This window comes from Plectropomus leopardus, chromosome 16 (assembly GCF_026936395.1).
Source record: "Plectropomus leopardus strain MGB_pleo_1.0 chromosome 16, ASM2693639v1, whole genome shotgun sequence".
Classification (NCBI taxonomy): domain Eukaryota; kingdom Metazoa; phylum Chordata; class Actinopteri; order Perciformes; family Serranidae; genus Plectropomus; species Plectropomus leopardus.
In genome coordinates this window covers 27,317,416-27,331,639 of record NC_142191.1, presented here as the reverse complement: position 1 = coordinate 27,331,639, position 14,224 = coordinate 27,317,416, and the positions used below count along the sequence as shown (strand labels likewise).

Genomic DNA, 14,224 nt, shown 5'->3' with positions numbered 1-14,224 from the left:
CAACCTTAAAATTAGTTGAGCAGCTGAAAGTCTGAAATGTTCATGAATCTACTTGATACACTGAAATAAAAAGTGTAACTTATTGGGAACTTTACACCTTCATTTTTACAAGCTACATGTCATGCTCCAGATCTAGGATGTGCTAATCTATTAAGCTTATAAACTAGTTTTTTTAGCGTGCAAGCGCCCCTGTAGTAGATCCCTTAATGTCAGCTACAATTGCTAATCTAGGGGGCTAATATCTGTCTGGACTGACTCTTTTTCAAACCTGATACTGATATAATAAAAGAGGCTTTAGGGAGGTTGGGTGCATACATGTTCAACCAATGTTAATATTACCATTGGTTGCCGATAGAGGTTGATAAAGGTCATATGCCACAACATATTGCCCTTTGACCTCTTAAAAATCAAAATAAACCCAGCACCTGTTTGCCAGCACCTGCTCTTTTCTGCATCCTCTGCACATTGTCGATCTCATAGACCTTGATCTCGTAGGCCTCTGGGATTCCCCGATCCACCCAGCCAGACCGTAGACCGCTAGTCGAGCATCTCAGGGACAGTGGTGTATCATGGGAAAGACGACGCTGGTGGGTACCTACAGCGGAGTAAGGCAAAGAGTGCAGTGAAATGCATATCTCAAGCTGTTTTCTTTCTCTCCTCTCGTTTTTGAAACACTCTACTGCGTTCAACAAAAAAAATAAAATAATCCCTTATCAAGGTAGTAATGTAGGATGGTATTTTAGCTGACTTGTAGTGTTTTGTCAGACAGAGGGCTCTGCTTACTGACACCCAGTTTAAAAACTATTCTTGTGATAGGTGTACCGTACATGACATTACTTTAAATTCAACGAAACAGACTAAGATTACGCTGATTTGCTCAAAGGTTTTTGGTTTTTTTTTACAAAGGAATGAGTTGAATCCTGGATCTACAAGGTGGGTAATGCTATAAACAGCAGCATCACCAGAATTCTTTATTAGGGGTGGCCAGATGGGATCACTGAAAATCTTGGGGTGAAACACTAAAACCAAATGCCAGTACTGAATTTCGGGAATAAGCTTATGCTGTTTAAGTCTATAGGCAAGTCGAAAACTATGTCAGTTTGGACAGGTAAGTAATCACATACATAATTTGGTTTCTTATATTTGACAATTAGTATTACTAATTATCTCAAGTGTATAGACTAACACTGGTACATCTCAGGTTCCACAACAATGCTGTTGTAATGTCTTGTGTTTCTTTATATGTTGGTCAATTTATTGATTTTCACATAGGTTGGTTGTCCCTTCCCTTAAATAGACAAATAAACAGCTTTAATATTAATAAGTACATTAATGTAAGGAACAAAACATTTACTGGGTACAAGCCTTCTCAATCCTTCTTCGCTTGAAAAAAAGACTACTCCTGAGCTGCTACATTTCTGTTGTCAACTAACATTTTCCTCTAAAAGCATCACACCTGACAGTAGGAGTAAATGTGTGATAAATGGAGGCTGGTGTCCCTAAGTGTCCTTTAATGCCGGGCCATGTGCTCTAATGGGAAACAGGGAAAACAGCTTGCCTGAGGGCAATTGCAGCTTGCAAGAGCTACCATATTATTCATAAAAGTCAAGACACTGTCTCTGTAACTTTCTGGATTAACTCAGTTTGCCAGTACAGGAAAAAATATTTAGACTTTGTGTCACTGGGATTTTCTAACCTTTAGAATGTGTTTAAATTCCACTGATACAGATATGGCTTTAATCAAAATGTATAGGAGTAAATTACGTAAGGGAACACTTTAGGAGAGATTAAGTGCAGACAGAATTTAATTTCCCAGTTAACAGTGGTGTATATTTAGGAACTTTAAATTTATATACTCAGCCAGCTAAAGCTTTGTCCCCTGTCTTTTCTTAGCAGATATCCAGCGTTCACCACGTTTTCAATAAAATGCTATTGAAATGTCTCAATGTAGATTAGTCTTGTAGAGAATGTTGTTGGAATGCACAAGCACATCTTTATAGTTTAATGTACCAGCCAAACCCTCTTCATTTTCTGCACTTGTGCTGCATTAAGTGAGTGCCATCACTGAGTTCATATATTAATGATGTGACCTCCTACACAATCATGCTTCTAATGCATTCTACAGACATGTGTCATCTCCATGTAATGTCACATGAATACGTTATGCGGTCAGATTACAAACCAAATGATATGATGATGAAGCTATGATTCATAAATATTGTGTGGTTAATGGTTTAGAAATAACATATTCTATATCATTTGTAGAGAAGAAATTAAATTGCAGATTATTGCAAGAAGTTTTACTAAACTGGACCGAAGTTTCCATAGGTTTTACTATTAGATTATTTCAAATGACATGTGGTTCAGCACTTTAATGACAATTTTACTTTTGCATTTAGTTGGAATGCAGTTTCAAAACATCAGATTATAAACGTTTGCACTTAACAGCATTACCATGCAACAATCATAAACTACTGACAAAAATAAAATAAATACATGGCATACATTATAATATCCACCAGCTAGGAATCATACTTTACTAAAATTAATAGAAATAAGGTTGCTTCAAAGGGACAGTTCACACTCAAAGTACATATTTTCCCTCATACCTGTAGCGTTATTTATCAAACTAGACTGTTTTGGTGCAAGTTATCCCCTTCTCTTCAATATAATGTAACTAGATGGCATTCGGCTTGTGGTGCTCAAAGTGCCAAAAAAATACATTTGAAAAACTCAACAGCAATATCTCTTTCCAGAAATCATGACCCAGTTACTCAAGATAATTGTCAGACTTCAGACTTTGTTGTGAGCAGTTTCATGTAGGAACCATTTTTTTTTTACAAAACACACTCGTCAAACAAATCACAGCACAGAAGGAACCAGGTCATGATTTCTGGAAAGAACACTGCTGTTGAGTTTTCCAAATGTTTTGTTTTTTTGGCTTTTTTTCTGGTGTTTTGAGCACCACAAGTCAAGTGCCATCTAGTTCCTTTATGGTGGAGAGGTGGAGAGAAGGCAGACATCTCTATGGCCAACATCTCCAACACTCGGCAACGTACACCAAAACAATCTAGATTGATAAATAGTACTACGGGTAAGAGAAAAAAATGTACTTTTTTGATTTTGGGCCATCCTTTAAAAACAAGGAAAATGTATGACTTAATCTAAAATGTTCACTGACAGGTAAGATGCTCAACATGCTAGGTTTAGACTTTCAGACTACACTTGCAACACTACCATCTAACACCAACAACACATGAGCACTCAACACTTGGATGAGATTCTGATCTTTCCAGAAGAGAAAGTCATCCGGCTCAGTTCATAACAGTCCAATTCCTGGAGGTTTTACCTGTGTTGCCTCTCCTCCGAGATGACCGGGTGCTTCGAGCAACACTGAGAAGAGAGCTGCTTCTGTCGCTGCCTGTGGCTTCACTGTCCCTCACCATGCTGTCATATCCACTGCTCACCATACTGTTCCTGTTTGAGAAATTCAGCGATGTCTTCCCCATAGCTGGTGGCAAATCTCCACTCAACACACTGGTGGTGTCACTTGCATGCCCACTCAGGTGATCAGGGGTGCGAGGAGCAGTCACCTGACTGTATGGTGAGGGAATTGCAGTCATTTGGTCCAGTCCTCCTGCTGTAGGGCTGGAGGCCCTTTCCTTAAGGAGGTCTGAGAACCGGCCATTGACAAATCCCTGGATGGCAGATTTTGTGGATGAGCATGTGGAGCTCTGGCTCGGAGTCCGACTAATGGAGTAAAAAGATCTTGGAGGGGAAGAGGACATAAAGGACGATGTCCTCTCAAAGCTAACGGTTTTACTATCTGGAGAAAGACTGGCGCTGCGGTTGAGGGACTGTTGCAGGCCTTTGTGGGGAAGACTGAGGTTCTTGATGCTGGGAGCAGACAGTCGACGGACTTTGGGGCTAGCCATCTTAAGTTTCCCCACAGCAGAGAGCTTGGAATGGGTATGCCTAGCAGACTGAGTTGCAGGTTTTTCAGAAATAAAGAAGTGATGGCTCTGGTCAGTCCGAGGATTCTTCCTGGGGCTCCTGCTAGCCCTTGGCAAGGTACAATCACCCTCATTATTTCCTTTATAACCTCCCTTACAAGCCCCTTCAATACTTCCCTTGGAGCTCCCCTTCGAGCTGACGGAGGTGTTACTACTGCCTCTGTCCAGGGCTGGGAAGTCTCTTGGAATTCTCCCAAGGGAGTTAGTTCTAGTAGCCAGCTGCTCCAGTTTGGCATTGAAAAGCCTGCTACTGTCCTCAACGGGCGACTTTGGCCTTCCACTCATATTAATGTGTTTCATTCTTGGATTGGGCATCTCAAACAAAGATTCAACATCCTTTCTGGGAGCACTACTAGCATGCTGTTTATACTCGGATCCATATTTCCGAGGAGAAGAGACATGGAGGCTGTGGTTCCCAGGAGAGTGCTGTCTGCCATGCCGCCTCTCTAGAGTTACTCTTGGGCTACACGGGGTGGATGATGTCACCCCCCTTGGGTCTCTGTGGTTGTCTGCCATGTTAGTGCCATGGTAACTGTCCTGGTGGTTGGCATGTTGCCAGCCTCTAGGCAGACTACCTGTTTTAAAGGTAGCAGGGGCGGTTTCCTGGCAACCAGGTGAAATACCAATTCTCTTGGGGGTATTCCCAACACGTCTGGAACTGATCCCCCCCCCCTCTGAGCCCTTTGGAGTGTTAGTGGAATAAACATGCTCCCTTTCTCTAGTCTTGTCTGAATGTCTCTGTCTCTTTCCACACATTTTATTTTCTGCAGTTTCATAACAGAAAGCTGAGTCTTTCAAGACCATTGGGCCATAAGAACTTTGGCTAAAGGGTGAGTTTACTTTGTTAGACTTTTTGGGATTTGTCTCAGAAACAAAAGCCCCACTCCTCTTCTCAAGAGCCTCTCTGTCTTCTGGACATTTGGCATTATTCTGTCGGAGCTCAGACGGCGACCTGACTCCTTTAAAAGTGCCATGGGGACTTTCTTTTGCACCATCCAATTCACAATCCACATCTGTATTTATCAACATGGGGTTTATAAATGAAGGTAAGAACCTCTTTTCCCTTCTGAATTGATGCTGGGGCTTGTCAGTGCTAGCCTCTGTGACTACAGACTGAACTGCCGAGCTTTTGTTTGTATAAGAGGAACCTGTGGCTCCAGTTTCTTCACTGACATTGCTAATTATCCTGATTGGTTGAGAACTGGCAGAGCCTTGCACATGTGCCTGTGATTGGGCGGTGTCTCTGATACAAATAATGTTTCCACCTGTCCTCCCTCTGTCCAGTGCTCCACTGATGGTCACCTCCTCCACCATTGAGAAGACAAGTTCATCTTGACCTTTTTGGTCCAATGGCTGTTGAACAGTTACTGTGATAGTGGCTTTCATTTCCTTAATGTCCTCTGCAGGGCGATTAGGTAAGACATCACCAAGTATAACACTGTTAGCCATGGAGTTTGAAGAGGAGCAGGAGGACGAAGGAGATATGGGGGAGCTCTTGCCAACCGGTGAGGTCCTTTTGTCTGGTTTGAACCAATCAGCAGCATCAGGACACTCCTGTTTACCTGTAGGCTTAAGTGCAAGGGAATTGGTGGCATTCATGCCCTGAGCATCCACATCAAAATCCTGAGAACTGAGGTTATTTTCTGACTTAAGGGTTGCATTTTTAGGTTGATCGGGTCGACAGGTCATGTTACGACTGAGAGTTTGATTTAGCAGTTCTTCGCTGGAACTGGTTCCACTGCACTCCTCACAGTCATACAGGCCTGAATCCTCTCTCTGAAAACTGTCTCCAGGGAAGGCACCATCTGTTTGCTTTTCTGCAACAGAGGTCTGACTGCAGCCTAACCCCTGATTTAAAAATGTCTGTGGCTTCTCAGTTGATCCGGGGTCTGTCTGTTTCCCTGTTTCTTTTTGAGGTTGTGATTTGGCTGGGACATTGTTAACAGAACGGCCTTTTAAGGTAGACCGGAGCACATCAATTGTTGCCTCACGCCCATCAATACACCCCAAGCGCTCTTGAAGTTCAGCAAATGTGTCACATTTAAGACAGTCCTTCCCTGGCTTCTTGACGTCTGTTTTCAGCACTTCAGTATTCCCTTGGACAGTTTCCTCGTTCTTCTTCTCTCCTTGCAGCTGAGGAATTCTCAGAAGCTCTTGGAGCAGAGCACTAAACTCTGGGTCATCCATGTCAGCCTTGTTAGGATGCAAAGAGGGTATGATGGGCACAAATTCAGGTTGTGCCAGTCTTGAGGCTCCTTTGGACTGGACCAAGCCATCCGAGTCTATTTGGATGACTGTGTCACAGGACTGGTCACTGCTGGAGCGCTCATCCAGTTCTCCACGCAAACGGAAACGAGGGACATCGACATCTACCTCATCAGTGGAGTGGAACGCCCGCAGGGAAAAAGATGGAGGCTCTCTCTTCTCTTTATTCAAACTCCTTCCACAAGGAGAACATGAAGAGGACTGCTGTTGGACAAAGATAAATTCTGGAGTTAGTTCTAGACCTGGACTATTCAACACACAAATCATCTAATTAATCATTGGTGTGCACTGGAACTACTCACTCTCACTTCCTTCATAAAATGAACACCAACACTGACGCCATTAAAAGGTGGTGAATTGGTAGAAAAATGTTACAGTATATGTGCGGTACCTTTGTTCTCTTCTGTGTCCTGCGAATGCGAGAAGCCAGCTGGATGGTGGATAGGGTCTCTTGAAGATGTGCCAATGAATCATCAACCTGAGCGATCACTGTGGTATGACAGTTCACGTGGCCCAAGGCCTCTCGAAGGAGCATAGTCAACTTACTGCCCCTATGCAAAAACAGTGCAAATGTTCAGACATTAATGAAAGGATGTTTCAGTCATTTTAATCTATCAATTTACTAATTTCCGTGTTGTTGTTATTGTAGCCTCTTTGTTTTAAGCTGGTATAAAATAGGTTTGCAAGCAAAAAAAATCGGACTATTTTTGGAAACAAAGTTAAAAGACCAAAAGCAAGAATCAACTTTAGCTCACTGTATAAATATTAATGCAGTTCACTCTGCAGCACTGCATGCCAGCATGTTTACACCAATATTTTGGAGTAATACTCTTACTTGTTGGGGATGGTTTTATGTCCACTTAGTAGAGACAAGACAACAGGGCCCAGCTCAGAATATGGAGGTTTGTTCTTGCTCATACCCCTTATACCACTACACACATCTATCATGGTCAACTTAGTGGCACCGCGTGAACCTAAGGATGGAAGTCAGAGAGATGGGTGTAAATGCAAAAAAAGTTAAGCAAGTTTTAAAGAAAATGTGAATTATAAGATAAATATTCAACTGCATTAAATCAGTATTGAATTTAGGGATAGCCATGGAAAATGATTCATGTGGAAACACTGAATTCGCCAGGGACAAGCTGTAATTGAATAATTCATTACAACCTTTGCCAGTGGTGCTGCTTTCTGTTCGTGGGGGCTGGATGTGGAGAGTGAAGAACATTATGGAGCTGTGGGACAGGTATGTTATGAAGTCATTGTGTCGACGTGCTGCAATTGCCGCGTCCAAGAGGGAGGCTGCCCGCTCAGCAGTGGGGGCCTTCACCCGATTGTGGTTACGTAGCTGAAGGGAGGAAACAGGACAGTCATTGAATCTCATAGGAATCATCAAATAAATTACTTTAAATATTCTTAAAATATCTGCCATTTGGGAATGTTTGGAATACAGTTCCATTAATATAATATATTTCATGTTTCTAGTAATCCATTAAGAAATGCACATCTACACTAGAGAGGAGCTGGCTTACAATAGGAAAATAGTGCGAGGGTGGAGACGGCTGCACTATCATAATGCAATCAGATGTAATTTTTGATGCCATCTAATCATTTTCACACATACAGTGTAGATTATTATCCTGACTAACTATCTAAATACATGTTAACATAATTCCAAATACATCTAGAGGACAAAGCCTAAAATGTAATGTCCCGAACAAGATATCTATAAAAGTATCTGTTATATCACTGACACCTCCTACTGAAAAATGAACAAGTCATTAATTTGCTTTATCCACAATGAAAATAACCTGACAGGTTTTCTAGTATTATGGTCCTTTGTTCTTGTTCAGAGCTGCTAAGACAACTGTAAAATAACACTTGTTTGTGTGTGAAGAATTAAAACCTTTGATTCATTGCCAGTAAAACCCAGCCAAGAAATGGTCACTTGTCAGCAACAAAAAATGCAGCCTTGGCTCTCTGGTTTCCAGATCTGCGACAGTCTTTTATTTGTTTCCAAAGACTGTAGACTGTATTTAGACTGTACATCATCATAAGAATTTAATTTGGCTCTAAAGGCTCATTACAACAACCATTTGGGTGAGTGTGTGTGCTTGTGCTTAGAGCGAGAGAGATGCAGCAGTTTATTCAACAAGCCCCATTTTTCCTTCTACCTGTATCCCATAGACGGGGTCCTCCTGGAGTTTAATATGGGCTTTTGGGCTGTCCTGGACACTGCCTAATGAGGGGACAACCTCCCCCAGCAGATCCCTCAGCGTGTCCTCTTCTCCACAGCAGAGCTCTATAGCAGACACCGATACTGTCAGATCAGTCCAGGTCTTCTCCCTCCGCCGCTCAATGGCGCTGTACAGCCAGGAGATGGCACAGGGAACCACCCCGAGCTTCTCAATGCTCTCACCACTCCCCACCATGCTGGACCAGGAGCCTGGGGCAGACAACATATGTATGTTACATTACATACCAACAGACATACAGTATAGTACGTGCGCAAGTCTTTAAACACATGGGCACCCCATCAACACATATACAATGTACACTTTGAGAACCACAATTTTATATAATTTATGTATGACATTCAATGTCTGTCAGTTGATTTTTCCACCTTTGGTTTGGTCCAGACTGAAATATCTCAACAAATACTGGATGGATTGCCACGAAATTCTGTAAAGATATTCATGGGGATATTCAGAGAGTGAATCCTTATTACTCTCATCCAGTGACTATTCATTTTGCATTACCATGAGGTTGACTTTTTGTGATTCAGAGCAAAATATTTTGACTTACTTTGGATGGATTACCAAAATGTGCACTACAGATATTCATGGTCCCATGAGGCTGAATTGTAGGGACTTTCATCTCTGATCTAGCACTATCAATATCTGCAAAACTAATGACATGTCCCAACTCAGCAGTATGTTGAGCTAATTGGCAAATGTTAGCATGTTAGCTGTTCATGCAGATATTAGCATTTAGCTCAAAATGCCACTGTGCCTAAGAACAACCTCATGCTAGTGTGGCTGGAGACTGTAGTTGTTTTTTATTTGTTTCAATAGTTGCAATGACAAGGACTCCAGTGCATGGAAAATTGGGTATGCACACATAAATACACACACACATGCTACACTTCTAGATGAACACATATGTATGGGGCAATATAGCACATGCAGCAAATTCATGCTAAGATAAATCAATGTACATAATAACTAAAGTGCTCTAGCTTACACAAATCAGAAGACACAATACAGAAAAATGCACAAACAAAGATGGAGCGGATTTACAGAAACGCACCCGTAAAAAAAAAAAGATTCCGATTTTTTTCATGGACTGGTGCCATACTGTATCTCCGAGTGCACTTTTGCCCCACATTGGTATTGAGTTATGGGCCTGTTTTACCATATCTTGTCTTAGCCCAACTCTAATTGAATGAGGATAAGAGAATTGGTTTACTCCAATTAAAGGCCAAGCTGCCTGCCGTTATTCAGAGAGAATAGTATTCTGTGGAGGAGATTGATATCCTCTGGCTGTGGGCCACATGTAGTTTCTATTGGCCAACTAATTCAATCAGATTTACGGAGAGTGGCGTCATGTGAAAAAGCAGCTCCAAGGAGACCCTGTCCTTACCCTGTGTGTGTATACGCATGTGTGTGTGCGTATGTGTGTGTGTGTGTGTGTGTGTGTGTGTGTGTGTGTGTGTGTGTGTGTGTGTGTGTGTGTGTGTGTGTGTGTGTGTGTGTGTGTGCGCACTGCAAATCTATTAAACCCCTTCACCGATGCTAAGTGCAGGGTTCCATCTCTCTAATAGCAACGTATTACAGTCCATTTTGTTTACAGTCCCCTCTGAGCTCAGCACTACAGCAAAATAAAATAAAATATTTGTGTCTTTCTGTGCAATATTGTGACATGTCTATTAGGCAAAATGGGAAGCCTCTGAAAAAGCACATATGTTGTATAATTAATGAACAGGCTTTTATTTACAAAGTAACAGGTAAAAGATGAATGCAAGAGTTGAAATGGCAGCAAGACAGAAAAGACAAATGGAGTAAAAGACAGACGGCAAAAGAACGAGGAGGCCGGACATGTGTATCGAGATAGGTAAGAGAGAACACGGAGACAGGGAGTTTAAGTGATAAAGGACGAGTGAATGATAGCCAGAGTGGGACAGAGAAGCAGGAGGAGGGGGAGCTGGATGGCCCCTTAGCACAGATAAAAGCGTCCCACTCTCGTCTTAAGATTTTAACCCGTGCCCTCTCACAGCGACCGATTACTCACCCACATCAGCACATCCCAAACCCAGAACACATCCATCGCTGCCGCTGAGCACACAGCGGATGACATCAGCCAAGACGCCTGCACACACCTCGGCCTGGCCAGGGAGAACAAAGGACAGCGAGCATCTTATGATTCATCTCTGCACTGAAATAGTACATCCAATGAAACGAAAGATGCATACTGATTCTGTAGATTCCCTTGGGCTCAAATACTGTAAGCAGAGCCTGGAGAAGGTTGAAGATAATTGATGGAGTGTGTAATTGTGGTGGCTATCCATGCCCTATCAGTTTTCAGGTCATCAGACACACAGAGCAAACTAACTGTGGTGCGTAGGGGGAAAGTATGCTTTTATTACTTGAGAAAACAGAATGTGTGGGACTAACATTTCTCTATTAAAGTATCTGTCAACATAAATCAATATTATGCAAGCACAAATAAAAGCATATCAAACTAGGGCTGCCCCTTGAAACTCAGAGATTCGTATTATCTGTTGTACAGTAGACTCGCAGTTGACTTAGATTGCTTCAAGTTGAACAGTCTTGGTCTTTTTTTTCTATGCAGTGTTCTTCCTGGGACATTTTGGTCCCCAGATTTTGCTGTGGGGTGAGTAATGTAGACTTTCACACTACCCTTTGACAAAGAGGAGCTGCAGACATGCAGGCAGCGGCATGAAGGAGGAGAGAGCTTCTGGTTAGAAATACTGAATTTACAGCTCACAGAAACTAAATACTGCACAGTCTCTAGCTATTGTTTGATATCTACTATTGGCAAAAAAATGTTGTTCATAGTTGCTGGCACGTGAATGCTGTTGTCACACTGAAGCCCGATGAAACTTGAAAACTTTGTATGGAAAACAAAACAAATCATAGAATATATTGAACAGCCAAATCTGATTCACCTGGCATAACTCTGAGTCGGGTACTACCCTATTTAAAACCATGTTTGAATTATGTTAGTCAGTATCAGGATAAAGACCCAACCTGGCTTGACTCCTGAGGAAAGGCAGCGTCGAAGTTGACGGTCTTCAGATGAGTTTTGCCATCTCTGCCAAGCGTCATCGTAGCATGTTGTTGGCTTTTGCTCACTGGTTCCATTATGGTGACTCTTTTCTTGGATGGGTCAATCTGGAGAGCAGGTGGATGGCCGTGGCCTTCTGACCGCATTGGGCTCACCCTCAGCACGACTTTGACCTGCACGCGGAAGGGGATGGATCACATGTTGAAAAGCACAGTATGTTATAAATGATTGAATACCTACTGAAATTTTAAACTTGATGGGTAAACATACTTTAGAGGCCTGGCTCTAGGGATGGCAGTGTCAGACTGTCTGTTGTTCAACCACTTTGGCTCAGTCTGAAATACCTTGACAACTATAAAGTGCTGCTGGGATGACTATTTTTTCGTAGATTAGGTTAGATTAGGTTATTGATACCCTGGTTCCCTTGGCAAAAAGCCTATGGGACTTTTCCATTGGATTTTGCATCATTGCAGAAAAAAGCTCTGTGGCAAACAAACATCTATGATACTTGACTGTTTTATTTAGCAAGATAATCTTTGCAAATGAACACCACTTTTAGGATTTTTGTGGTATAAATGCAGTCGCCAAATGTAAAAGGCTACATTAGACTATAAACGAGCTACACTAAGATTGCGTGACTTATTGTCGCCACCGAAATGAAGCTGTAAAGCCATCTTTGGCATGTTTACATTCTGTAGTTTCATCCTGCCAACTGTTGGCAAAAAACACTTTTAAAACACATAAAAGCTTTAAAATTCACAAGTTGGGTATATTATGTTGTAGGACAAAAAGTGAAAGTCTCTTCCACTAATGTTTTCTACAGACCTTATTTCAGGCAGCAAACCAAAAACCTTTTCAAAAATTCCTTTGACTTTGAGACGAGGGAACAGGAAGTGCAGAAATGCTAATTCATTTCTGCGTTTTAGGACTCATTCCTAACCATAACTCTATCAGTAGGATTGCCAAGAAATTCGGTACGCATTTTCATGGTTCCCAGGGGATGAATTGGAACATCTTTGCTAGACCTTTTACTTTTTTGGCATCACCAGGTAGAACAAATTATGTTTCCAGTACTTATCCTGCCACTAGCCTACTAGCATACCAGTGCACCAAGCTTATTCTCACGCCAGGTTCACACTTGACGTAGAGGGATGAGCAGACAAAGACAGACACCTACAGAAACTCACACTCAGACACAGAAGCAAGCACGGACAGAGAGACAGGGACAGAACTCTCCGTGTGATTAGAAAGGAGCAGAAAAGAAGAGTCGCTGACTGGAGCAGAGAAATGTGCTCCTGCTGACAGGTGGCTGCACAACAATTAACATCGGGGAGCTTCTGTGTCCACTGTGTACCCGGCCTAACTTAGCTGGTGAGCATATACAGGCTGAAAGATAAAATGCCTTTTACATGGGCTGAGTGTACACTTCTATTTCACTTAACCCTGTATACAAACTATACATATATATACAGGAAAAGGGTAAACGTTTTAGACTACCCCGAGACACCTTGGGAAGAAAACTCTATTATTTATCAAATGCAAGGAGTCAGTCTGTGCTCTGCTTTTACAGGGCAACGTGTAACCATGTAAGTGATTTCAGAGAACGCCTGTGATCTTTAGCTAAAAATGTGAGCGGCATGCATATAACTTTAACGTTTGAAAATGAAAAAAGCCAGTAGCAAACTTATGAAAAAAGAATGTGTCTCAAAACAACAGGGTTCAAAAATATCCTCATATCAAATTCAGTGAGTTTTAGCCATGATGGAGTCTTTGCATCCCGAAATCATGAGCACACAGAGTGAAAAAACTCTAAAACATACATATGTACAGGCTGTATATATGCCACAAAATCTTCACACTGCCTTTTAGTTGCAGTTCTTTTTATACCTTGCTTTTGAAAAGTTTATGTGAACCAAAACAGGGTTTTTACCTCAGACACCTGGCATCAAATGTAGCTGTTCAGCTCTGAGCCCCTGCTGCTCAGCCACGGGAGGCCAAGATACTATTTTATGCAATGTAGGTTGCAAGACACCTGGGCTGGAAATGGGAAGCCTTGGCAGAACAAAGAGGTAACTGTCAAAAATGATTAGGTTTGAGCATTGGGATGGCAAGCCAAAGATGGTGTACTTTTTTGTTGTAAATGTCTCCAACTGACATAACTGAAATTTGTACCTTTCAAGGAATAATTCAGATTTTTTTTAAGTGGGGTTGTTATCCACAGACAGTATATTACAAATAATAGATTCAATTGGCATGCCCCCCAGTTTGGAGAAGCAGGCTGGAATCCAGCATGGAAGCTAAGAAATGCTGTGGATGGGGGCCAGCAACAAAAAACACGTTTTAGCTATCTAAAAAAAGTCCCACCTAAAAAAACTTTAAAAAATCAATATCAGTTTAAGTGTATGCTATATTGTGAGTATTTCCACTGCTTTATCTTAATGATAGTGATTTCTGACAAAAAACGGAAGTCGTGTCATTGCTTTCTTCTAAGCCAGACTCCATTGGGAAAAGCGGTGATTTAACATTGCTGAACAAAGGAGCTGCCCTGATCAGTTACTTTGTGTTATTGTTGTGACTTTGACACGACAAAGGGCTAGTTTTGGATTCACTTATGTCACACAAAAACACAAACTACTTACTAA

General features: G+C 41.8%; 1 protein-coding gene across 2 annotated transcripts in view; it reads right to left on the bottom strand.

Annotated features, from left to right (window-relative positions):
* Nucleotides 1-14,224, bottom strand: part of LOC121955887 (kinesin-like protein KIF26B) — a 30,835-nt gene that overhangs the window by 5,553 nt on the left and 11,058 nt on the right. The window contains exons 6-13 of one of the 2 annotated variants that reach the window (XM_042503970.2): nt 11,546-11,755; nt 10,566-10,659; nt 8,450-8,721; nt 7,446-7,623; nt 7,114-7,252; nt 6,670-6,829; nt 3,350-6,482; nt 426-595 (exon numbers count right to left, since the gene is read on the bottom strand). In XM_042503970.2, coding sequence (XP_042359904.2) covers nt 426-595; nt 3,350-6,482; nt 6,670-6,829; nt 7,114-7,252; nt 7,446-7,623; nt 8,450-8,721; nt 10,566-10,659; nt 11,546-11,755 — 4,356 coding nt within the window. The remainder of the gene's footprint in view (nt 1-425; nt 596-3,349; nt 6,483-6,669; nt 6,830-7,113; nt 7,253-7,445; nt 7,624-8,449; nt 8,722-10,565; nt 10,660-11,545; nt 11,756-14,224) is intronic. The other variant, XM_088089640.1, reaches the window with a different exon arrangement.